The following is a 27664-nucleotide window of genomic DNA, read 5'->3' on the forward strand; positions in this document are numbered from 1 at the left end:
GGCCGAGACAACAGAAAAGCACTGCTCTAAAAGCCAAAAGGCTAGGATTCTGGTCCTGGTTCTCCTGCTGTCTGTGTACACTTCATTAGGTACTTATCCTGTTGACTTCAGGCTTTTTCACTCCTACAGTGCCTGGCATACAACAGATGCTCTGTAAATGAGGAATAAAGGACTCCTGAGTCAAAAAAAAAAAAAGGACAATGCTGAGCTAGAAAATCTGTAAGGTTCCTTCTGAGGTTAGCATCCTGTGAATGACAAATGCTCAATAACGAGAGAGAGGCTCCTCTCCTTTCCGATGACCCTCTCCCTGTCTTTCTGGAGTTGAGCTGGGGGGTTGAAAATGAAGTCATTTTGTTTTTGTGTGGTTTTGGTTTTCACCCTCCATCATTAACATGACACCTACTTGAAGACTCCAGAACTACACAGTGTAGGCACCACACAAATGCTCAGCAAGGCAAGAGGAAACTATATATGGCACAGACTTTTTATTCTTTTCAAATGGTCAGTCTGGTGGGGGAAGGGCATTTCCTTCAATTTTGTAATAAAATTCATTTCCTAATTCAGGCCTTTTATGTCAGCTTTCCAATGCAAAGCAAATGATGTGAACATGTTCAAAGAGAAAGTTTAATGTGGAACAGTCCACAAATCCTTAACTAGGGCGGCATCTAGTGGGCATAGATACTACCAAATTAAGACTAAACATTCCAACTTAATCAATTTGATTATGAAATTTGTTGTAAATTCAACCCTCAACACTTCCATAAAAGTAAAAAATACACTGTTATGTGTCATTTAACACTTTTGTCCTTCAAGATTTTCTGTGACTGAAAAAAAAACTTTTTACTAGACTATACAATCTTAAGTAAAAAAAAGGTTATTCTTCTAGAACTTGGAAATTTTAGCAGTCTAGATTTTATAAATTCATGTAAGGAATCAGAGTACTTCAGAGATTCAGTGTCAACAATCAGCTGCAGAGACCGCACATGAAACATACCAGGGCAAAGGTAAGTGCTTCCGTGAATCCAGCAGCTGCCATGTCATGTCTTAGGAGTTCTGTGAGCTTATTAAGAGGAAACTGAAAAAAAAAAAAAAAAAAGATAGTTAACTTTACTCCACTTCAGTAAAATTTCTTACAAGAAAAGATTTATATAGAACAGGTCACTAAAGGGCAAACCCCCTTCCATCCTTACTAATACTGCTAGTACCACCACTTCGCCACCCGCTCCCGTGCACTGCCTCACTACCCCAATACTCCTACACACATGCACTAACCCCCCACTTCACCTCTCCCACAACGAACTTCTGCCTACAGGCCAGGTTGAAAAATGAATCTCCCAGTTCAAGAGTCAGAAGAGCTCCAAACTCAAAACCTGTCTTTCTTCAAATACTAGTCAACACAGGTTTTAGACTTACTCTAATCCACTGGGAATCTGTCTTGTATCCCCCAAATGCTTCTCATAGCACAGCATGTCCAAATACTACTTAATTCCTATGTGCTGTTTTTCTCGAAGCCTTCCTGGCATTCAATAATCAGTTTCTAACAACAAGGAGTATTTATTTAGGGGTACAATCTTACTTGATTAGCTATGGTGTAGGTTTTTGGAAGCATCATCTGAATGTTGTTATATCCATAGGCAATAGCTGCATCTTCTACAATATCACATGCATGGATAACGTCAGCTCTGGTCGGAGGGATTTCTATCTCAATCTGATTCCCATCACCTATTACTTCTGACTTTAAATACATCCTGGTTAGAAGCTTGGCAATATTTTCTGGAGTTTCTCTGAAATAGGAATGTACATTCCATAAACGTCATGGATTACTTAAAATGCGCTCATTTTTTGTTTTTAAAATATTCTATTGTCTGAAATATCACCTTCCTTTCGGAATTCCATGAGACACCAGACAGCCTAACAGACGATTTATTATCATTTACTCACTCTGAAAAGATACCAAAACCCTCTCTAAGCATAAGCATTCTTTCAGGAAAAATTAAAGTCTTGTGGGTACTTCATTCTTGAATTCAGTCCAACAGTAAACAAATGTTTTCAAAGCATACCTGATTCCAACTTTTTTGTTAATTAGATCAGCTCTCACTATCTCCTTTCGGTAAGCCAGTTCCTTTAAAGAGAAAAAGTTTGAGAAGCTTAAGTGAGTCCCTGTCAGCTACAGCGTTAGGCTCTAACTTTACCTCCTCTCGTTGTGGCAGTTTCACTGCCCTCCCAAAAAACAGTTGTTAAAGAGAGACACTGAAAATAAATGTAAAGTTTCAAAACATTACGGAGCAGTAAATCTGCTACAACAGGCTCATAACTGAACATTCTACTTGCTAGACAACTGGAATTGCTCAGAATAGAAAATGTCCAACACTTTTCTCTCAGATGGCCAATCACCATCCTCTGCAGTAAAAGCCTGGTGCATTACATCATTTCTAAGATGCTTATAAATCCTAGGATTTGCAGTCTCCTCGCAAGCAAGCAGGTATTTATGACCAAGAAAGAAAAATTCAAATATCAGCATTCAAATATCTCCATGTACTACCAACTATCACCATTATACTAAGCCCAAGTATTACGAAGAAATTCCTTTCTTGTCATTTATCCAGGTGGGGGGAACACCACCAGGCCCCCAGGCCGTCCTAGCTGTCATCAATCTGCTCCAGGAGATGGCAGGACTGGAAGCATCTCATATATTGGTACTCTCCTTCAAAGAGTATATAGCTTTACCACGTTAGGTAGGAACAAACATGTAAAAAACCCAGGCTTTTGAGCACCTTTGCAAACATATCTATGAATGTTTCTTATCATTATATTACTCTCAAAGGTATATCTACCACTGGCAAAAAGGCTATAAATCTAAAAACCTGATTGGACTCAAGTAAGTACAGACCAGAGCCTTGCCATTCAAAATGCAACTCTCAGGCAGAAGTATCATCATCACCCAAGTACCTCTTAGAAATGCAGGCTCTAGGCAGGGCCTCTAGAGCTGGTAGCAGTGACACTGGACTTACTGAATCTGGAACTAAAGGTTATTAAGATCCTGAGGCGATGTGACTGCACATTAGGGTTCAGGAAGTGCAAAACTAGCTAGTGAAAAAAAAGCTAATGATTGCAACAGAAACAAACCTTTACTGAGCAGTTAACCATGAAAAAAACACTTTCAAGGTAATCTTAACCCTCATAACAAATACTATTAGATTCCTTATCAGTGAAGTGAGAACTGTAGTAGATGAGTAACTATTCTCAAGTCCCAGCAATGATAAACTGCTGGGCCCTAGTGCTTACAAAAATGCTTGTCAGATAATAAACACTCCATATGCAGTTAAAGAGTAAATGCAGAAAGTAACAAATGAACAAATTAATGAGTTAACAAGTTCAGGCAGCCTAATTCCGAAGGTCACACCATTAACCATTCCTCTCTGACTACCTTCCACTTCTCTCATCTGGTCCTCTTATTCCAAAGTCCATTCTTTTATATGAAATAACAGAAGACTAGGAAAGAACTATCAAAGTACTTAGAAAAATAAACTATTTCATGTGAGGAAAAATCAGTTCCTCCGAGGATCATTCTCTTCTGGGAGACAACCTGAGAAGAGCTGTTCTAATCCACATTCAGAAGAAAACAGATTAACAAATGACAACACTGACACAATACTCCTTTTCAGAAATCCCACCATTTCAAATTTATGAAAGCTCTTTATAATGCAAATGATTTCAAGGAATTATCTACCTGAGAAAAGTGAACCAAACTTTAAGATATCTTTTTCCTCCCCAAAGTACATATTTCACTTCTATTAATAGTTGATAATTCTTCATATTATAAAGAAAAAAACTTTTCTCAAATCAGACATCATTTTAAAATAGACTAAAAAGCTATCTCTGGCTAATCCCAACTACTACTGTGGTATAGATGACCGCATTCTTCCCTTCCCTGCTGCACCCAAGGCCTTAAAATGAGGGACCTCAGGTCCTCGAATTGGGAAATGGGAGTCTATTTCATCCTTCTTTGAATCTAGCAAAGTGACTGACCAAGGCCAACAGGACACCATGCTTAAAAAGACTTAAGCACTGGACTTGCTCTTGTGCTGTTCGGAATCCTGCAACCACCACCATATAACAAAGACCAAGCTAGCCTGCTGGATGATGAGACACTTGACCTGGTAACTCTAAGGGTAAGCAGACTTGTGAGTGAGGCTATCTATCCCAGGTCACCTAGATGCTAGTTTACCAACTGGCTGATTACACAGAAGCAAGCCCAAGAGAGGTTAGCCAAGCCACCCAGACCAGAACTACCCAGCTGACCCACAGAATCATGATAAGCAAATCACTGTTGTTTTAAGTCACTAAGTCTTGGGGTATCAGTCTATTATGTAACAAAAACTAACAACCACTACAAATTTTTTTCAAACGGAGACTGCCTATAATTTCAATTAAGTTTTCTACAGCTATACACTTGTTTTGAATTATAATCAATATTCTAGAATAAAGTATGATGCTAAATGCTCATGTTTTCAGGAAGGGAAAGGTTTTGATCTTGGCAGGTTTTATCTACTTTAAATACTATTTAAAAGAGTAGAAATAGGGGGCACCTAGGTGGCTCAGTGGGTTAAAGCCTCTGCCTTTGGTTCAGGTCGTGATCCCAGGGTGCTGGTATCGAGCCCCACATTGGGCTCTCTGCTCAGCGGGGAGCCTGCTTCCCCCTCTCTCTCTGCCTGCCTCTCTGCCTACTTGTGATCTCTGTCTGTCAAATAAATAAATAAAATCTTAAAAAAAAAAAAAAAAAAGAGTAGAAACTATTTCAGGCTATGATTCACTTCTTAAGCAATAGAGGAACTGTGAAAAAAATCCAAAGAGCTAAACAAATGACTTCACTTCATTTGCAACTAAATGATTAACACAGTCATATGCTGAACAGCCATCTTTATATTAATAAAATCATCTTGGGGAAGAAAAAATTTATATTAATAAAATCATCTTAGGGAAAGAAAAAAATGCTTAATTGTTTAAGCAATTAAACAATGCTGTTTTTCTGGGGGTTTTTTGTTTGTTGGTTGGTTTTTAACCAAGATTCCACATCTTGACAATAATTCTGCTTACTACTTAGTCCTGTTAATGTATCTGGAATCATCAGTTACAGTAATGGCTCTTCAGTGACTGTTAATTCAAGTGTGAACAGACTAATTAGGTTGGGAGGGCTGAGTAGTCTAAAAAGGGGGTAGACTAAATTACCCAATAAACAAATTAATAGGAGAATAAATCAGAACCTGCACCCCAATGTTTACAGCAGCAATGTCCACAATAGCCAAACTATGGAAAGAGATGTCCACAGATGTCCATCAACAGATGGGTAAAGATGTGATCACACACGTGCACATGTATGCACGTGCACACACACACACAAAAAAAATGGAATACTACTCAGCCATCAAAAAATGAAACCCTGCCATTTGCAACAACGTGCAAATGGAACTAGAGGGTATTATGCTAAGCGCAATAAGTCAGAGAAAGACACTTGTGATCTCACTTATATGGAACTGAAGAAGCAAAACAAAGGATCATAGGGGAACGGAAGGAAAAACAAAACGAGACAAAAATCAGAGAGGGAGACAAACCACAAGAGACACTTAACCATAGAAAACGAACTGAGGGTTGCTGGAGGGGTGGGGTGGGGGTGGGGGCATGCGATAACTAGGTGATGGACTTTAAGGAGGGCACATGATGTAATGAGCACTGGGTGTTATTTAAGACTGATTAATCACTGAACTCTACCTCTGAAACTAGTAATATACTCTATGTTAACTAACTGAATTTAAGTTTTAAAAAATAAAATAAAAAGAGTAAGTCAGAGGAATTACGGCCATATAATAAAGTGGTATAATGGAGCACACTGGAGCTGAAGCCAGACTATCACCTAGCTCTACCACTAACTGTAACAGGCAAGCTATTTAACATCTCAAGGTCTCTATCTCCATTTATGAAAAGGCCAAATAGCACCCACCTTCATAGGGTTACGATGAGGATTAAATCCAGGTAATGCACATATTATCCCTGTCATGTGGGTGGATGGATGGACAGACATACAACAAGCACTCTATAACCATTATTATTACTAGTATTATCATCAAATCCACTTCTTAAATACTTACTGGAAAGGTATAGGATTTTCCATTAGGAAAAACGACCTCAGCAGCTTCAACCCTTTAAAAAAAAAAAAAAAGCCAGAAATATTAAAAACAAAAAGGGCCATAAATTCTAGAAATGTGTATGGTTAACAAGTCTCTCACTTACTGTACAACAGTAACCTCAACACAATCAATATACGCACGTTCCAACACTGCTGCCTGGATTAATCCTCCTAAACACAACCCCACCCTACTGTTCCATTCCCTGTGGCTCCCACATCTTTTCAGACAGCACACATCTAATGTTTACTTCTCAGTGTGACAAAGCATGCATCCTCTATTACTCCTTAACAGTATCGATATACACATTCCAGGCTCTACCAGGGTGCTGTGTTACACCATGAAAGCTGACCATTTGAGCAACCAGTAATAGGCAAATCAATTTAAAAAACAGATCCTGCCACACAATTTCAGTCCTGCACTCTGCAGTAATACTGCTATTTTGAATTATAATTAAATTCTATAATAAACTATGATGCCAGTACACACCATTTAGTGAAATCTTTTAGTGAAATCTTTAATTAATTTAATAAAAAAATAAGCTTTGGAAAAAATACAGTAATCCTATTGATTTTAAACAGTTATGCATAGGTTTAAGCTCCATTGCCCCACCCCTGGCAAAGAGAGGATATGTTCTAGTCACAGGAGCCACATTTTTCATCTTTATATTGGGTATAAGGCCCTAGTGCTTCGCCTTCGGAACAACATGCTTCAATAAAGTTGTCAAACTTACGTAAATTGATTCTCACAATATTCACTGAACATGGTGACAATAACATCAAGAACTATTTTTGCCTGCAAAAAAAAAAAAGAGAAAGAGACAAATATTTTAATCTAAAAATACACTCTCTTCACTCAGATGGAAAATTTAGCCCTCAAACATCTAAAAATGAAACATATATATATACACATTCTTAAAAAAGGAGTGGAATAAAAACTTATGGGCTAAAGTAGCCTAGCCTTATCTTCAGGTGGTCTGCATTTATTCGGTTCCCTGAGAGTTAACAATCCATGACTGAAACAAATCATTTACTTCCCCTGGCCCTCTCCCTTGGGTTCACCAAGTTTCAAGAGAGACAAATAGCTGACTATGGGAGTAGACCTTATCAATCTCCTAGATCTCTACAGCCAGTTGCGGGACTCCTGGCTCAGGCACTTACTAATAATCTGACGTAGGGCAAGTTACTTACATCTTTGTACTTTAGCATCTTCATCTGTTAAGTAGAGATTATAAACATTTCTATATCCCATTTGGTTATTATGAGATTTAAATGTATTAATATATGAGCAATGCCTAGCAAAACTGTAAGGACTGTATAGATTTGTTCAAGTTTTTAATTGGAAACATATTCTTGGGAAAAAACACAATAACCTTAGCAGGATATATATAGGGTTTGCTTTTATATATACATCACTGTTTAAATATAAGCTTCAGGAAAGGTATCTAAGGTCAATGTATGAATTTTTTAAAAATTTGTAAATAGTATATGCTATATTATTCTAGTATTTCTAAAGGCAAGTATGGCCCATAAAAGTTGTAAATGAAGTAACTTACAATGGTGTCCAATCCTGTAAGATGTACTGAATGCCATTTATGGCCCTATTTCTACAGGCCAACCTTCTTCTGCCATTCAAGCTTACCTGACTAATTTGCTTAATTGCCACATTACCCTATGCCTTAAAATGTATATAGAAATCTTATGCCATAAAAAAAAAAAAAAAGCTCATAGCAATATAATCCAATATAGGTAGTTACTAAATGTGAGGGAACCAGTATTCTACATATTCTAGGTATCACCGTTACACAAACCCTTTATCAATTTGCCAAACAACACTTATTTATAAACCGCTTCATTTTTAAACATTTATTACCAAGAACACAAAGGTACCAAATTTCTCAGCATTTAAATTAAGCCAACTAGGGTGCCTGGGTGGCTCAGTGGGTTAAGCCACTGCCTTCAGCTCAGGTCATGATCTCAGGGTCCTGGGATTGAGTCCCACATCGGGCTCTCTGCTCAGCGGGGAGCCTGCTTCCTCCTCTCTCTCTCTGCCTGCCTCTCTGCCTACTTGTGATCTCTCTCTGTCAAATAAATAAATAAAATCTTTTTAAAAAATTAACTAATTAATTAATTAAGCCAACTAAGATAAACAATGGATAAAACACTTATTCCATTCTCAGTTTTACAGTTAGGTATATGGCGAATTCTCCCACTAGAATGAGCTCCTTCAAGTCAAGAAACATGAAACTCATTTAATGCACAGCACTGGAAAGACAGAAGTGCCCATTAAAGATTTGTTGATTAAACAAACACACCATAACCAAAGTACAGAATATCTGTATCTTTCTAATTTTCTAAACTTCTGAAATACGTTCCCACCTACAAAACACTTTAAAATTCAGCCATCTAGTCTTGGCCCACAACTAAAATGTCCTGTCTGACAGTACAAAAGTGGAATTAGAGTTTTATTTACCTTCGTGAAATCAGTTCCTGTGCATTCAATAAATACATTTTTAGTATTTACGGTTATTTTAGAATGATTTCCTACAATAAACACAAAATAACACAATGAGTTTCAGAAACATAGGTACGCTAAAAAAGTTCTCCAAAACAGAAACTACATTTTCACTTAGAGTACCATATAAATGGACATCTCAGACATAAGGTGATAACGCAACATGTATTTTAAGCCCCCACTACAAGTGGGAAAATACTGCATTCAGTGTGTCAGAGTTGCTCCACCCAGCCTAACAAGAGACAGTCTCATCTCCTCTTCACCACAACCCTATGACAGAGCTAGAGGCAGATCTAAGATTCAGAGCTTCAGCTCACTAATTCTGATTCACAGTCTATTAAGCAGCAAGGCTACACTCTGGGTCTGGGTCTGGCTACTCCGAAGCTCAGGTTCTGAACCCCTGTTAACAACTTGAGTTCAACCTCAAGGAGGAAGAGACTCTTCCCATCATGAATCAACTAAACCCTCTTCTCACCTCCAGAGGGTCAACATCTATGGCTATGACACTATTAAATTTTGTAAATACATGCAAGTTGCCTCCTCAAAAGAGCCTTCAGAAAGGAGGTAAGAAGGTAAAATTCAGTTTAAAAGTTTTAACTATAAAATAGCAAGCAAGGCAGAATATGAGTTTAACCAAGTTGAGTCATGGGCTAAAACCAAAAAATATCAATGCTCTTTGGAGGAATATAAAAGACTCCAGAGAGTGGCACCAGTAAATATCTATGTACTTATAAATATTTATACATTTAAAAGTTATATAAAAATCACAAGTAAGCTATTAATAAAAAGAACTACTACAATAAAATCTACAAAAACCAGAAATTCCAGATTAAGATTTATTTGACTCCATTAGCCAAGTCTAGAATTCAATTCTTAGAGAAATGTTGAAGGATAAGAGAAAAAAAAAATCTGATGCTTAAGAAATAACTCACCATTGATAATCGGAGGCATTGAAAGGATGACACCATTGCTATCATAGATAACTGGGTACAGGGGTTTATTTTCAATGATATGTAAATAATGTTTAAGGTGGTTGTCAGTCTGAAAAAAAAAATTGATTTTCTATTTCTAAAGCTAATTAGTTTATATACCTATCTAGTACAAAAAAGGGGAAAAGTTAGAAAAACAATAAAACAGCCCCATATTACATAAAGTCCTAGATCTGTAAGATTTCCTAAATATCTTAATATCCTTATATACCTCATCTCCTACTGGGGAGAGATGAGAACACAGCTAAGTCGTTTTCCAAGAATAAAAATAAATTTGCACTGGTAAGTCTGACTCGTCTCAAGGAAAATTCAAGCCATCACAAAACTGTTTACGGAAACAGGAAGAACACACTGGCAAATCAGACCAAGGATAAAAACTTTTTTTCTGCGGAATGATACACACTACTTATATTATTTAAGCACCATTAAGTGACTATGCAATCATTTTAACTGCTGTAATCTAAAATGCTAAACAGTAGAAGACAGACACTTCTAATACCAGTTCCCACCAAAAAAACTTCTTAAATCTTATTCTTTATACTGTGCATGTGTTATAATTATACCCACAAATGAATATTATAATGTGACATATTCTACTTAAGTGGTTCTCAATTCCAGCTGTACGTTAAAATCATCCAAGGGGTTTAAGAAGTAATGAAACTTTGTCCAGGACCCACTCTACATCAAATGGATCAGTAGCTCTTGACTGGAGCACAGACATGGTTTTTAAAAAGTACTCATTTACATCTCCTGAATTCCAAGATCTGACTTTAAAGAAATTTTCTTGATTTATGGAGAGCTATTTGCATAATATGAAAAAAAAAATCTACCTTGTATATGTTCATCAGTTCACAGGCTGTATACTCCTTGGTCTTATTCAGAGGCTTGAATTTGATATCTGAAGGTCGCTTTGCAGTGTATGTAAAAGGGCCTGACAAAGTGTCCAAATCATGGGTACCAATAGCAACCAAGGCTCTTTTCCTAAATGTTGAGGAAGAGAGAAAAAAAGAGACCAAAAAAAAAAAAAAAAAAGATTTTTTTGACACTTCCCTAAAATAGCCTGCTACTATAAAGCAACTTTAGAAGAGTATAAGGAACACATTCTCACAGAATTTAAAGTAATGAGAAATTCTAAAAGCTGTTCAAAACACATTATTTCAGTAGCTACAGTCAATTCCTTGCCACTATGCCTTCCCAAGTACTGTGTTAACTAGGACATTTTCCAAGTGAACATTCCCTTTTTTTAACCCATTTCCTCTCAGGGTCCTCAAGTAAACAAATGTTTTCTTAGAATAAACTACCAAATTGCTCTGTTTTTTTGGTTTTTGTGTATTTTCCTAAATTTTCTGTCACAAAGCTGTATTACTTTAATCATAGAAAAAAATAACTGAATTACACTTAAAATTTAATGTGTAAGGAAGTTCAAAAGCTATTAATTTCATTTGTTCTACAGTTTATGTGCAAAAGAATTTAAGGTAATTTTGGGAGCTTACAGCAAGTTAAGATTAGGAGAGAAAGAAAGAGCAGGGATATAAAACAGAGCCAGGAACAGTGTTAATACCAAGAATCTAAAGGCCTACAGTCTTAGCATACAGGGTCATAAATTTTGCCCTAAGCTTTCTAAAAGATAATTCAAAAATAAACTTGGCCAGAATTTATGGCATCCTTAAGATTTCTTAGAATTAGTTTTAGATGTATGTACAAATATATTTGAGTATTTATGCTTAAATGCATATGTTTATATGCAGATAAAATACATCAGTAATCAAGGATTTTATTGAAGTCCATATTACATGAATTATGAAATAGTTTTCTAAATTTGTAAGAAATAATTTTTAGTTATCCTTCAAGACTGGTAACAAGAACTTTAATAAATATGATTAACTCAAAAAAACTGTTAACGAGCATGAAAGAAGTGTTACTCAATGATTTACACACTTAGAGAAGGTAACTCCAGAAATACCAGAGGTTGAAATATACAGTTAAGTGTAGCTAAATTAACAACTGATGAAACCACAAGTAAGAAGGTCCATGTTTTGTTTTTATAAAGATAGTTATGGTCCCTAAATAACTGAATAACTAAATAACTAAATAACTAAAACAGTTATTTTAGTTATAATAAACTAACTAAATAACTAAAGATAGTTATTAATCCTAATAGAGTTAATATTAATAAAGATAGTTATTAATCTTAAAAGAGTACTCCCACAAAAGATCACTAAATTCCAATTTCAAACCAATTACAAAAATAAATTCTAGATGAATCAAAGAGCTATGCATTTTGAAAAAACAAGACACAAATGTACATATACACCCAGAAGAAACCACAAAAACTATTTAAAGAAAATACAGGACAACAATGTGTAAAACTGGAGGACACCCCTTGACACAAAATAAAAAAGTCATAGGAAGACTGATAAATGGGACTATCTAAACTGGAAACTTTACATAGCCAAAGACCCCAAAAGTCAAGACAGACTGAGAAGAGACTTGTAATTTACATATAGAAAAAGACTGATATCCCAGACATATGAAAATACGCAAACTAAAAACAAGTCAGAAATCAAAATTGTAGCTATTGTATTGGCAAAAATTTTAAAGTCTTGCTGTGAAAAAGCAGGACAAAGCTGAAAGAACTGAACACACTCCGCTGTTGCCAACTTCAGAGACCTTGCCTATTGCCTAGCCAAGTGTTTCAAGTTTGAGTCTAGCTTAGTATCCAAGAGTCTCTGCCTGTAAGACAAAAACTAGTCCTTAGAAAATCAAGAGCCTTATCCATTACGTAACATTCTATGTGCAATCAAAAATGCAATGGACATGAGGGGCACCTCGCTGGCTCAGTCAGGAGAGTATGCAACTTTTGGTCTTAGAGTCCTAAGGCCAACCCCAACAATGGATGTAGAGATTGCTTAAATAGCTTTTTTTTTTTTTTTTTTTTTTTTAAAGCAGCGGACATGAGAACAGGGAAATGGGATTTTTTCTCCAGACAAAACCAGTCCATACAATCCAATGCTAAAATGACCCATATTTTTAAATCACCACACAAATTTTAAAGTTCTTACCACAAAAAATATCCAAAAATTATGGGGAAAATACGCACATAATGAACAGATGAGGAAGTAACAGCACAAAAAGAAACTTGTAAAAAGTAACCAAATGGATTCTAAGATGCAAACTAAAATAACTGAAGTAAAAAATTCATTGGCTACTTCTAGCCGAGATGGAGTAAGAGACTAGATTTACGCTCTTGCCCGAAACCACCACAAAGGGGCAAAATACAGCAAACAGTTTCATGGGTGGTGCTGGACATCAGGCAATGAAGGGTAGCAATCTCTGACAGGAAGGAAATAAATGAAGTGAGCCCCACAACTGCCCCAGCTTACTGCTTGGAGGGGTTTCCACATTGCATGTTAGGAAAGAGGGACAAGAGCGGAGATCAGCAGACTCCCTGAATTGAGAAACCTAACTGAGAGTCTAAGGAGACCCAAGACAGCGGGGGTTCACTGGAAATGATACTGAAGTGGACAGAGCTATGAGAATTCTGGAGATCTGCAGAGGTTCCCCTACCCCTCTCCAAGTGTTTGGCTGAGTCCTGATCTGTGCACGCATGTGAAGAAATAGACTCATCGGTGAAGAAATAGACTCATCGGAGGAACAGTGTTCTTATAGACTGAAAACCTCACTACTTCTTGTGGGAATGGATCAAGTAGGCAGAAGGATCTTGCCTCAGTATTAGCAATTAGCCCGTCACAGAACAGTGCTTAATCAATGGAGAGGGGAAAAGAGCCAATAAAGCCAAAACCTGGTTCTTTGAAAAGATCAGTTTATTGATAAACCTCTAGCCACCCTCCCCTGATCAAAGGAAAAAAAGACAAGTGAAAAAGGTGGTATCACTACAGATACTCGATATTAAAAGGATAATAAGAGAACATTGTGAACAACTTCATGCCAATCCATTTGCTAACGAAAACAAAAGGCATATATTCCTTGAAAAACACAAGTTTCCAAAGCACATGCAAGAGGTTATTTAGGATTTATTGACAGATAAGGACTCTGGTACACCAGGGATTTATTTCTCCCCTTTCAAAAAGCTCATGACTTCCAGAAATACCAAATAACAGAGCTTAAAGCTGAGTAAGACGAGGAAGCACCTTCCAATTCAGATAAAAATAGATTCTTCAAATAAACTATGTTTAAAATAGATAATCGGCCTCAACCACTTACTAGCTTGTCAGAAATCTATTTTGTTCTTCATCTGAGATTATATTTAAATTCTTATCGTTTTGCTTAGCAATTCATAAGCTAACAAATAGACTATATAAAAGAACAGGAATAAATATTATTTAGAATCTGAAAAAGCTTCTTTTACCACATAAGCAAAGATGTTTCTGGAAATAGAGACCTACTGGTGTTTTATTTTTAAAACATTCCACCCCAGAAGAAAAAAATCCAAGGTCCCCTCCAACCCTGTCCCTAGCCCATTACTTACATAGAGAACTTTTCAATCTCGTTTACCAAACTGCAATTACAATTAATAAAAATTTTCTATTTTTATTCAAGATATCTATAACCATTAATCATAACTTTCGATCAGCCTGAGATAGGCTGATGTACTTCAGGACCAATACAAAAAAAAAAAAAAAAACTTGACATGTTAGTTAAAGCTTAATGTTTATCAGTACATCTATAATTTCCATCAGGATTTCTTAAATAATGAAGTTAGTTCAAAGACTCCCATTGTTACCTTCCTTGACCTTTAGGAGTTCAGGAATTATGTTTGAAGATCACTGCATTAAAAGGAGCAGATGAGAAATGATGGATAGTAAGGTCAAATAGGAGTAAGAAAATACAGTTATTTGAAAGTCTTAAGTTTCATCTGTAAATTTATAATTATACTCAAAAAGTGACATCAAATGAAAAATTTTTCCATTTTTTAAAATAACAGGTCATACTTCAACTACCATCATTTAACATTTAGTAGTATAATTCACTACTAATAATTTGAGCCAAACAACAAAAACACAAACATAAAAATCAAGAAAATCTCTAGGACAAGAGACTTCTTGTCTATGTGGTATTCCAAATAGAGCTCTTATTTTTCCATGCATGCACTGTTTAGTAACAATAACAGATAACTATCTGGTAAAATGTACACTTACTTAAATTAGTTAGGCAAATTTAAACTGTTATTCTCACATATTAATTTAGAAATGCTCTGAAAAATCTGTAGAGAAAGAAAGGAAAGAGAGAGAAATAGAAAGGTAAAAAGAAAAAAAGAGAGAGGGGGGGAGGGGAAAGGACAGAGGAAGGCAAGGAGGAAAGAAAATACAACTACAAACCTGCAAATGTTCTGATGTAATTTCTCCTGGAGTTCAATGAAGCTGTCGTATCGATCTTTAGTGAACTTTATATTTCGGAGAACTGCTGCCACAGCAAAAGGACGTATTTTAGCTGTCTGAAGTTCAATGTATGATTAGAGATTGTCCATACTATCACAAATTCACAAACAAGCATATATATTTCATTCAAAGATATAGTGGTGACAAGAGACAAAGTTAACTTTCTCGTGGAATGTACACTTCAGTAAAAAATTCTGAATATTTACTAAACAGAAAAAATTAACCTGTTAAGGTTAACCTGCTCATAGTTGATATTTTCACCAAAACAATGTCCCCTCAAAATTTCTTTAAACTTTATTAATATACCAGAACTTAATTCTATCTCAAAGTGTTTTAAACAAACACTTGGGTGTTATTTTCCAAAATTATTCAGGAAAATGAATGCTTTGCTTTCACCAATAAATGAAAGGGAACAAACTGATAGTTTTTAAGAGCTAGAAGATAAATGTATGTCCATATTTGGCAAATGTCAAAGAAAACTGTATTTGGCAGAAGGATCAGCTTCGTACCTTTTCCCTCCCTACTTCATAAATATATACTCAAAAGAAACTTTCTAAAAAGGAAAATAAGAATTTATCCTTATTACCTCTTCTGTGATGATCAATTTCTGAATTTCTCCATTAGGCATTACCCGTTTATACACTGGAGGCTTTATCCTAAAAGGATTAAAATTAATTAATTAATTAATTAATTAATATTAATTAAAAATTAAACTTGAATTTTAACCAAAACATTGGGTAAACTGCATTCTGCATAAAAGTACAGAAAATGAATAGAGCTAAGACAATAGGCCAAAGTTACAGCAAATCAGATTTAGGCTGAATATTAAAATGCAAACTTTCTAACATTTAAGGTGGTCCAAAAATGGTATAGGATGCCTCATGGTAAGAAATGTCTGGTCACTTGAGGATCAGGAGAGGCTAGAAAACCACTAAGAAATCATATAGGGGGCATTTGTATCAGCTGAGGGACTAGATTTATTAACTTTTTTTTAGATTCAATAACCTTTAAAGTTTTATTCCAACCATGAGATTCTGAACTTCTAAGAAAAATAGGGTTTATTAAAAATACAGATTCCCTGGTCCCATCTGGACCTACTGAATCAGGATATTCAAAGGAAAAGCCAAGGAAACAGTACCTTTTGAGGCCTAGTCCAGGTAATTCTTACCAGGAGAGACTGGGAATTACTGTTTTCATTTAGTGCTTCTCAAAAACCTTAAGTGCTCACAGTCAAGTGGGGAATTTGTTAAACCACAGACTCATTAAATAGGTCTTGAGTAGAGGCTGAGATTCCGTATTTCTAACAAGCTCTTGCGTGATAAAGAGGACGCTGATCCACGGACCACACTTCAAGTAGCAAAATGGCTAAATTACTTTCCTAATCCTGTCTGATCATCAAAACGACACTAGGAGTAGAAAACCCTAATGAAGCAGGTCTGGAAAATGCCTCTAAGGGATCATCCCTGGCCCTAAAATGGGAGGGTCTGACTGTCACACAGAACCAACCGAACCACCTTCCAAATTTTAACCACGTAAGCCAAATGCCTAACTATCACCCTTCCACCAATACCCATCAGTCACCTGAAACCTCACAGGTTCAGAGTCTAGCCCATCGGCCAGTGGCTCTCCTTCTGCAGCTGACCAGATGATGTGTCATTGAAAGCAAAAATAATTATTTTTGATAGGAGTTTTACATCTTCCACTTCATATACTCATTACTTTCTATACTCATTACATGAATAGTTGTAAAGGGACTTGAAAATACTCATTATAAATTAGGAGACTGAGGGGTGCCTGGGTACCTAAGTTGGTTAAGTGTCTGACTCTTGGTTTTGGCTCAGATTATGATCTTCGAGTTGTGAGACTGAGCCCCATGCTGGACTCCACGCTGGGTCATGGAGTCTCAAGATTCTCTCCCTCTCTCTAGCCCCACTCCCCCGGCAAGAGCAGGCAAATGCTCCCTCTCAAAAACAAAAACCAAAAAATTAGAAGATTGAAACTAGAGGTCAGTTAACCTGAGCAAGATCTGAGAGCCATCATAAGACTTTTTCAGCTTTCCAGTCAGGAAGCTCCACTCCTGAGCTTCTTTAAAGTTCTTGAGCAAACGCATACTAAGTTTTGCCACCTCTACTTTCTTCCCAACACTTAGCAAATCCAACTACTCATCTATTGCTATTGGCTTACTGAGGAAATTCACATGAACCCACTAAAAACTTTGTAAGAAGCCATAAAATCATTAACAACTCCAGTTTTAAATAGCTGCCCAGATGGAAGGCTAGGACTCAATATGCAAATTTTAAACGGCTACAATCCACATTAACCTTCTGGTCCAACCCTCCCTCTATTCAAACCTAAAGCTGTGTACCTGCCCAACAAGTTCTTTTCTAAAGACTTAAAAGAGCATTGCTGATAATAACAGGCAAAAGAATCTAACTGAGCAAACTATTTAACAAACATAGTCTCTTTTTTTTCATCTTTAATAAACATATTCTCTTACCTTTCTTTGAAAACTTTAAGTCCTCGAACCAATCCTTCCAAACACAGGAGATCATATCTATTGGCAGGTACATCAATTTTGTAAAGAACAACATCAGAGGCTCCTTCTGCCTTTTCATTACCTTGTTCCTTACTTATGATTTCCTTCTCGGAAGTCTAAAACAAGCCCAAAAAAATAAGGTGAAACAAATCTAAATTCTTTATTTTTTTTTTAAGATTTTATTTAGTTATTTGACAGACAGAGATCACAAGTAGGCAGAGAGGCAGGCAGAGAGAGAGGGAGGTAGCAGGCTCCCTGTTGAGCAGAGAGCCTGATGCGGAGCTTGATCCCAGAACCCTGAGATCATGACCTGAGCCGAAGGCTTAACCCACTGAACCACCCAGGTGTCCCAACAAATCCAAATTCTTTGGAAAAAGTCATTGTTAGTGCTACAAAGGGGCACCTGGGTGGCTCAGTCAGTTGAGCATCTGGCTCTGGGTTTCAGCAAAGGTAAGGATCTCACTGGTCCGGTCCTAAGATCAAGCCCTGGAGCAAGCTCCCAGTTCAGCGGGAGTCTGCTTGAAGGCTCTCTCCCTCTGTCTGTCCCTCCCTCAACTTGAGTGCACACACATCCTCGCTCTCTCTCTCCCAAAGTAGATCTTTAATTAAAAAAAAAAAAAAAAGTGACATTACACATGTTTTTCCTGCAATAAAACGTGTTTATTATACTTGCAACAAAAATATTGTTATTATCACAGCAACAGAAAATACCCAAATTTTTGCTGACTTCAGACATCTAGCATCTTCAGTCATTTCGTAACAGCGTAACTCCTCTACAGCAAAGTTCAGCAAACTATGGTCCACTGGCCACCTCTTTTTCTAAGTTTTAATGGAACATCACCAAGCCCATTTGTTTACATGTTATCTATTGTGACTTACATACCGTAATAGCTGAGTTGTGATAGAGACTACACCATCTACAAGATTTACAATCTGGTCCCCTATAAAAAACTTTATCCAAACCAGATTTAAAAGAAAATACCACCAACAAGTACGCAGAGCAGCAACAACAAAAAGTGTCAAAGAGGCAAAGTAAATAAAGATAATTCACCAAATAAATGGGACTTCTTACAATGACTCTAAAAGCTAAATTCAGTAGGCACCCAAGCCTCGAAGCAACATGAGAATAATATTAAAAACAAAACAAAAAACAAACATCTGAAGAGATCAAAACTGTGGTGTAAATTAGCAGAGATTACAGGCACAATGGGAAACAACCTAACAGTAAAGGTATAGAACAGAAAGAATAAAGGCAACCAAAAAGATCGAAGAAACAATACTATAATTTTAATGCAGTAGCCAAAAGCTTAGAATACCTCAGTCATCATATTCTAGCAGAGAATAACAGATTTTCTTAAAAATAACCATTTGGCAAGAATCACTATGATACACGCCTGAGAGAAGATAGGTCTCTTATTCTTCAACTTAAAAAGGCAGCAATTCTACAGACCCCTTTGACTGAACTTTATTTAAATTCTAATTCTTCCTTCTTTTCCTGCCTCCTTTCATGTCATACTGTCACTCCCTCATCACAGGGGATGAGGCATTTTAGGAGAGACCCATATGCCAAAGGGGAGAAAATGTGGTAAGCAGAGAAATTAAGACATCTGAATTAAAAAAGAAAAAAGGCCTACTCCTTTTTGCAAAAAAGATACACCAGCTTAAATCACCTCAGTATCTCAATTCATCATAAGACTATCTTAAGACTGGGTCTGTAAGGGCTGATAAAATCCTTATAGAAATAAAAGGTCACAGAACTTTCAAAGCTGGAAGGGATCTTCAGGAATCATAATCCACAGCCCCCATTTCACAGATGAAAAGGAGGCCGAGAAGCAATGTGGTTATCCATGGTTACATAGCTAGTGAATATGGGAGCCTGAACTCAGATTTTCTGATATCCAGTCTAAGGCTCTTAGATATCATACAGCCTCAAACGTAACTGAAGTCTAACTATTAATAGCAACTTGAAGAAATCATAACCAATTTCAAGCATAAAGATGTTCATTAACAACAACAAAAAAAAACTTCCTATAACACCAGTAAAAAAGCAGCAGAAAAAACAAGGCGAGTCAATGCACATTTTTGTCAGCCTAAACCTCCTGTTAGAACACTGAATAGATCAAGAAAATAAAAGGCTTAAGAAAAAAACATTAATTACAACAGAAATACAAAATTATTATTTTAGTTATAAATATAATGTCTTATGTGATCATTAGTAACATTTAGCAAGTAAACTTTTTAAAAGTATTTTAATTATACAATTAAAAGACTAGGAAAATGCTTCATAATGATTTTTATAAGCCATTCTTCAAAATCTAGAAAATCATCTCAGCCTTTAGGATCAAATGCAAAATTAAGATCAAATGCAAAAACTAAAAGATCACTTTACAAGGTCAATGTGTACAAAAATGATTAGGAATGAATTAACACTGGTGAAACAGAAACAGAGGAAACAGGAAAGGCAGTAGAGCACAGAAGAAGTGAAAGAGGAGGAGCCACAGGCCACCGGAACTCTGGCTAAAGCAACATTTCCATTGCTCCCCAGGCCCCTTTCCATAACTGATTTGTAAAAAGACACCTCACTGCCAGGGAGCACACACTCATTCTGGGTTACTCAAGATGGTCTATCCATCTCCATAGCATTAGCCGGATAACTTAGGTGACTGCATATAACTTAACACATGAACTTCTTGAGATTTTTAAGAAAGCAACAGATACCCTTAGAACTGGAGCTTAACCCCTTAACACCAAGAGCACAGAAATCACAAGAGCCCACAAATGTTCCATCTTAGTCTAGCCATACAATAACAAAATACAGTAAACCTCTGAAAAACACGCTTCTATGTGAAACATTTTAAAAATATTCAATACATACAATTTCATCAAGTTCCAGACCAAATTCAAAACATAATTCATCAAATTCTTCGTCAGCTGTAAAAAAAAAAAAAAAGATTGCTAATTTTAATCTGCTCAGTTTAAATGATAGTATGTAAACTGCATTTTCTTAATAACTGTCCAATACCAAGCTAGTATCAAGCATCAGATAGTACTATTTTAAAACCAACAAAATGGACCAACACAAAACAAAACCCCTTAAAAGAAACAACTATTTGAGGGCTGATTCCTTTAATTTCAACTACAGAATTAGGTTACATGCAGTGGGAAACTCACATTTACTCAGAAAAACTTATTAGGTAGCTATCAAACGTAAAGTAGGCTTCAAAACACAGATCCAGCACAATGGGATAATGTCATCTAAGTCGTAGCATTTAAAATTCTGAGGCCTGATAATAGGCTTTGGAGGCAGGCCAATCAAAATTTGAACTCCTGACTATTCCATACATTAGTTCTGAGAGGTTGGCACCTTATATTAACTTCCTGATACCTAGGCCTCATCCATAAAGTAGCATTTTACAGCCATTTTTTAGCATGGAACTCTGGGAAAGATTTCAATGACATTACGCAGGTAATGGATTTGCACAGCACTCCAAAACACAGTAGGTCTCCGATAACTATCGTTCTCGTCCTTGAAGTTATATTCTACTTTGCTACCTCATGCAGCATTTAGGGGAATTCCGTCATAATCAAAACTTGAACACAAACAGGGCGCCTGGGTGGCTCGGTGGGTTAAAGCCCCTGCCTTCACCTCAGGTCATGATCCCAGGGTTCTGGGATCAAGCCCTGCTTCGGGCTCTCTCCTCAGTAGGGTGCCTGCTTTCCCCTCTCTCTCTGCCTGCCTCCCTCCTTACTTGTGATCTCTGTCAAATAAATAAATTCAACAAATCTTTAAAAAAATTTGAACACAAACCATCATTACTAGTATATTCTAGTGAAAAGATGATCTTAAAATTCTGACCCTGGGCACCTGGGTGGCTCAATTGGTTAAACGACTGCCTTCAGCTCAGGTCATCATCCTGGAGTCCTGGGATCAAGTCCTGCATCGGGCTCCCAGCTCCATGGGGAGCCTGCTTCACCCTCCGACCCTCTCCCCTCAAATGCTATCTCTCACTTTGTCTCTCTCTCTCAAATAAATAAATAAGATCTTTAAAAAAAAAAAAAAAAAAACTCTGACCCTGACAATGGACTTCAATGCGACACTTAAAAGTGTTATCTACTACATGCCAAGAGCCATACTCAGTGCCAAGGCTACAAAAATAAAACAGTTCCTACTCTAATAAAGAAATCAGATGTGTAAATACAGTTATGTTAAGTGCAAGGTACAGAGGTGGCAGGAAGAAAGTAATCAGCTCCACTTAGAGTCCGCTAAGGCTTCACACAAAGGCTTAGTTCATCAGGCAGAGACTGTGGGGAATGGGACAACAGCATGGAAACTTTGGAAAGGTCAACAGGGATGAAGCATAAGGATAAAGTCATAAAGAGACACAATGCAGCAAGCAGAAAGAACCCACATGCCCAGGAATGTGTTCAGGCAGTGGGGGTTACCCTGAAGGATTTACCGCCGAGAAAAGCATGATTAGATCTGCACTTTGAAGAATGGAGACAGAGTGGTGGATGGACTGGAGCAGGGAGGCTTCTGCAACAGTACAGGGGAGGCACAGCGAAGACCTGACTGAGGGAGCAGCAGTGGGTACAAGGAAGGAAGAACGTGAGGAACGTCAAAAAGGCAGAATCTGTAAGGCTCAGCGAAGGGATGGGAGGTGGAAATGGTGGGAGCAGGAAGAATCTAGCAGGAAGAATCTAGCATTCCCAGGTCTCCAGCGTAGGTCTGTTAACTAGGGCAGGAACAACAGATGTCCCCAGTGATTCCTGCTCTTGGTATTCACACCCTTGAGTAAACGGAGGTCGGAGGCAACCGCAGAAGTGATCCTGGAAGCATATTCCTCAGCCAGCCAAGCCTTCAGACAACTGCAGGTCCAGCTGACAGCTTGCCTGCAACCTGGTCAGAGACCCAGAGCCAGAACCACTGAGCTGAGTAACTCCTCCACTCCGCTCTCCAAACTGAAATAATCACTTGCTTATACACTCCTGTGTACTGGGGTAATTCGTCATGCAGCAACAGAGAATACAGACTTTAGTTCCTGGAAGTGGAGTGCTGCCCTCACAAAATATGGGGGGGAAACGGGAATGGCTTGAGAATCAGGAGGTGGTCTTTGAGCAAAGTGTAAATCAAAACCTCAAATGCCTTGAAAAAAGCTGTCATATTCAAACAGCTATACTTACACAACTACACCTGAAGAGCCTCATCCACACCTAGACCTGATTTAGAGGAGATTTTGGACTGTGAGATGCAGCTGTAATGGGATGACACTTCTGGAATCCTTGGAAAGGGGAGAGTAGATTTTACATGTAAGAGGAACATGAATCACTGGGGGCCAGAGGGCAGACTGGCAGTCAGCCTCCCAAACTACCTGCCTCCTGTTATTCACACCCTTGTGCAGTTCCCTCCACACTGTGAATTGGTCTGTGTGACCTAAAGAAGATAGGAAGGGAAGGCATGTCACTTCTGAAATACTACTGAAAACTGTGCTTCTATCATTCCGAACACTCAATTACCTGCTCTCTTGGGTCCTCTCATTTTGAGACAAACAAGCCACCATATTGCAAGCAGTCCTAGGAGAGGTCAAGATGGGAGGCACTGAAGTCTCTGACCAAAAATGTGCAAGGAACAGAGACCTGCCAATAACCACTTGAGTGAACTTGGAATTAGATTTCAACCCCATTTAGGGCCTTGAGAGGACTACAGACCTGACACCTTTATGACACAGTAATAAGAGATCCAGAGCCAGAACCACCCAACTAAGCCACTCCCCAATCCTGGACCCTCAGAAGCCATATAACAAACGATTATTTTAAGCTGCTGAATTTAGGGGTAATTCATTATGCAGTAACAGACTGCCATCTGGTCAGTAATCATTTAGTTATTAAAATATTGAATCTTTCGGGACGCCTGGTGGCTCAGTGGATTAAAGCCTCTGCCTTCGGCTCAGGTCATGATCCTGGGTCCTGGGATCAAGCCCCGCATCGGGCTCTCTGCTCAGCAGAGAATCTGCTTCCCACTCTCTCTCTCTGCCTGCCTCTCTGCCTACCTGTGATCTCTGCCTGTCAAATAAATAAATAAAATCTTAAAAAATATATTGAATCTTTCAATGAATCCTAATTAGACAGTTTTACTCCTTTTAGCTGTATTTCATGTGCTTAGAAACAAGAACCAACAAAATTGCAATGAATAATCCTAACAAAATGATGCACCTAAGTGCCTGTATCTTAGCGGTTTGTAGGACATACACAGGTGGCTCTGACAGTACTGTCAGCAAGTCACACCAAGGCAGAGCAGGACCAGAACTGAAGAGCAATAATCAGTTAACAAGAAAACACCGGAGGTGATAAAAAGGCGGACTGAGAGGGACACCTGGGTGGCTTAGTCAGTTAAGTGTCTGCCTTCGGCTCAGATCATGATCCCAGGGTCCCGAGGTCAGTCCCACATCCAGTTCCTTGCCCAGGAGAGAGCCCGCTTCTCTTTCTGCCTGGCATTTCCCATGCTCGCTCCCAAATAAATAAAATCTTAAAAAAAAAAAAAAAAGACATTGCCAGATTCTTTGGGGGAGGGGGGGAGGTAGAAAGAGAGAAAATTGCCCCAGAGAAGCAAAACGACTAAAACTAAAGCAGCTTGAAAAATATCCCTGGTAAGCAAAGAGATTGAAAGGGAAGGCATGAAGGGATGGACTGGAAGAAACAATGGAGTTTAGGACAAAAAGAGATACAAAAGAGTTAGTACAGAAAATAGAAAATCGGAAAATAGAGAGGAAGACTGATTAAGAGAGGGCAAGAAACAAGATGGACCCACACTACTTGGAGACTAGATACTTTGTTCAACATGCTTTTCCAACTGTGACCTCAACCCAATTAAGTTCAAAAGTTTCAAGAACATGAAATATAAACTAGTAAGTTATTTCTGACTGTCTTAAGTACATCTCAATAACATCAGTCTTTCTGACTGATGTTTTTAGAGTCAGTAGCTTATGGGTACTTATGGGGGGGAAATCAAGCTTGTCTGAAAGCTCTCACTTAAAAAAAGGGGAGGCTGCTAGAGAATATATTAAAACATCAGATGACAGTAAATAGGTTATAAATCTCACCATTTTTTAAAATTTTTTATTTATTTGACAGAGATCACAAGTAGGCATAGAGGCAGGCAGAGAGAGGAGGAAGCAGGCTCCCCACTGAGCAGAGAGCCAGATGTGGGGCTCAATCCAAGGACCCTGAGATCATGACCTGAGCCGAAGGCAGAGGCTTTAACCCACTGAGCCACCCGGGCGCCCCAAATCTCACCATTTTAAAAACCTAGAACAGGGGCACCTGGGTGTGTCAGCCAGTTAAACAACTCTGGATTTCAGCTTAGGTCATGATCTCAGGGTGGTGGGATACAGTCCTACAATGAGCTCCACACTCAGCGGGGAGTCTGCTCGAACTTCTCTCCCTCTCCCTCTGCCCTCCCTCCCCATGTTTGTGCACACACTCTCTCAAATAAATAAATCTTTAAAAAAATAAAAATAAAAATTTTAAGAAAGTAAATAGGAACCTAGAGAATGTCTTACTTTCCCAGAAATGGATACTTGGGTAGTAACTAATCAGAGGTCTTGAACAAATATTTGCCCCATACCATCTTTTGCAATTCAGACGTATCATACATCAGTAGTATATGAGAATATGGTTTAGAAGAATGGGTTAAGGGGATGCCTGGGAGACTCTGTCGTTAAGCATCTGCCTTCAGCTCAGGTCATGATGCCAGTGTCCTGGAAGCTAGTCCCACATCAGGCTCCTTGCTCAGGAGGGAACCTGCTTCTCCCTCTGCCTGCTGCTCCCCCTGCTTGTACTCATTCTCTCACAAATAAAATCTTTAAAAAAAAAAAAGAAAGAAAGAAAAAGAAAAAGTAAAAAAGAACTTTTTTAAAAAAGAAAATGGGTTAATATAAATATACACACAAAAAAAAGCATATAAAAAGTATTAAAAAATTAAAAAGTATAGAGAATTAGAGCTGAATTCAGAGTTCAAGAGCATGACCTCTACTTTTAAGGAATAGGGCAGAACCCTAAAAGTAATACTTGAAGAATACATAGTACCTAAATTTACATCTTCAGAAACATTTTAAAAGCTAACTATTTTCAGGTAACATCTCATTCTAGGAAGGAGTACCTGTTAACCGGACTAGGGGTCTGTTATCATACTGAGCCCTAAAATCCAAAAATAGCTCTCACAAACCAGCTGCCACAGCCTTTATGTAAGCTGATAACTAGGAGAGGCAGACACCATTTCAACTGCTACATCCATATGGTCTCTGATAATTGTACTTAGTATTTCATCTTTTTTCTAAATGGGATGTTTTTGGAACTGAAGGAGAGACGAAGTGTGTATGAGATGCCGACAGCCCACCCAGGAGATTCCTCGTCGTCATTCGGGTCTCAGCTCAGATGTTAATACGGCATGTAAGGTTCTTCTTAGCACAGTATTTTTGTTTCCCTGATAGCCTTTAATGTAATCCAGAATCATTTTATTAATGTGCTGGGTAATCATCGTCTGCCTCCCTTATTAGAATGTGAACATGGACCTCATGTCATGTGTCATGTGCACCGCTATATTCCCAGAGCGCTTAGAACAGTGCCTGGCACATAACAGGTGCTCAGGAACCATTAATAAAACAGACATCATACCACCCCTTCCTGCTCCAACTTCTCCTTCCACTCCCTCATAAATAGAGTTTCTATAGCGCCCTGGTTGCACTCCACTAGCTGCCCTCAGGCTGCAACCCAGGGCTTCATTCCTACTCGATCCCCTGGCACCAAGCAAGCCCGCGGCAGATGCTCCTTGGGAGATGGCTGAATGAATGACACGACGAACTAGACAGGCGCGAATGATGCAAAGACAGCCCTGGCATGTCTGGTTGCGAGAGGTTACTTCAGCCCAGCCCCGCTGGTTGGCCGGCCAGCCAGCCAGCCAGCCAGCCCGGTCTACACCCGGAGCACTCGAGGCCAAAACCTGCCGGGCAAAATGAACGTTACCACCACGAAGCCCTTTTGAGGGAGCTCCAGGCCGCTGAGGACAGGCACAAAGCCAGGTAATGGAGCCGGCACTTACTGTAGTTCCGACCCAGGGCTTGGAAGAGCAGATCTCGCTTCACGCTGACAGTCGGCATGGCGAGTCAGACCCCACTGCGCCTGCGCCGTGAACGGGCCGGCGCTCTGCTCCGGAGGCGCGTAGGACCCGGCACCACGTGCACGGGCTCTCTTAAATATTGCCAAGCCTTCTTCCAATAGTTTCTGCCTCGTTTTTCTTCTGGAGGCAAGTACATTGCCACAAATAAACTCTCTAAATCCATCTAGTTTTATGAATGACTTTAAGGCTAAGAAAGGAGGCAAAAATTGGGTAGAAAATGTGCTATGATTCGATAGGCAGTAGAAAGGACAGACTGCGAAGGCCCTCATGCGTCTAACCTCCCCCCCCCCGTGGGCGGGGTACGACCCACTAGTACGTGAGGCACAAGGGACAGCATGTAGAGGGGCGGGGCCTGGGGGCGCGTCTTCTCCTGGTGTGGGGAGAAGGCAAGCGGGCAGGCGGGGTTTGCGGTATCTTACGAGGCAAAGTGTGGAAATATGAGCTGTGGACGCAGGACTGCAGTTTGGGCTTTATTATTCGTGCTTACATAGTTTCCCTTGTCCCCTGTAAGTTTTATGCCTGGGTTGTACTTTGCAGCAGCCCCCCCCTTTTTAAAATTAAATTATTTTTTTATTTTATTTATATTTATTTTATTAATTTATTATTTTTTCACCACACCCAGTGCTCCATGCAATCCGTGCCCTCTATGATACCCACCACCTGGTACCCCAACCTCCCCCCCACCACCCCACCCCACTCCACCCACCCACCCACCCCTACCCCACCACCCCACCCCCCACCCCCGCCACTTCAAACCCCTCAGATTGTTAGATTGTTTTTCAGAGTCCATAGTCTCTCATGGTTCACCTCCCCTTCCAATTTCCCCCAACTCCCTTCTCCTCTCTAACATCCCTTGTCCTCCATGATATTTG

At 38.6% G+C, this 27664-nt stretch overlaps 1 protein-coding gene across 1 annotated transcript in view; it reads right to left on the minus strand.

Annotated features, from left to right (window-relative positions):
• Nucleotides 1-26806, minus strand: part of FARSB (phenylalanyl-tRNA synthetase subunit beta) — a 71774-nt gene extending 44968 nt beyond the window's left edge. The window contains exons 1-13 of the mRNA XM_044241691.1: nucleotides 26715-26806; nucleotides 20496-20551; nucleotides 17582-17736; nucleotides 15671-15740; nucleotides 15025-15140; nucleotides 10516-10666; nucleotides 9629-9737; nucleotides 8655-8725; nucleotides 6916-6977; nucleotides 6147-6198; nucleotides 2061-2122; nucleotides 1577-1784; nucleotides 995-1075 (exon numbers count right to left, since the gene is read on the minus strand). Coding sequence (XP_044097626.1) covers nucleotides 995-1075; nucleotides 1577-1784; nucleotides 2061-2122; nucleotides 6147-6198; nucleotides 6916-6977; nucleotides 8655-8725; nucleotides 9629-9737; nucleotides 10516-10666; nucleotides 15025-15140; nucleotides 15671-15740; nucleotides 17582-17736; nucleotides 20496-20551; nucleotides 26715-26772 — 1251 coding nt within the window. The 5' untranslated portion in view covers nucleotides 26773-26806. The remainder of the gene's footprint in view (nucleotides 1-994; nucleotides 1076-1576; nucleotides 1785-2060; nucleotides 2123-6146; nucleotides 6199-6915; nucleotides 6978-8654; nucleotides 8726-9628; nucleotides 9738-10515; nucleotides 10667-15024; nucleotides 15141-15670; nucleotides 15741-17581; nucleotides 17737-20495; nucleotides 20552-26714) is intronic.
• Nucleotides 26807-27664: the final 858 nt, after the last annotated feature.

Source organism: Neovison vison, chromosome 3 (genome assembly GCF_020171115.1).
Source record: "Neovison vison isolate M4711 chromosome 3, ASM_NN_V1, whole genome shotgun sequence".
Lineage (NCBI taxonomy): Eukaryota > Metazoa > Chordata > Mammalia > Carnivora > Mustelidae > Neogale > Neogale vison.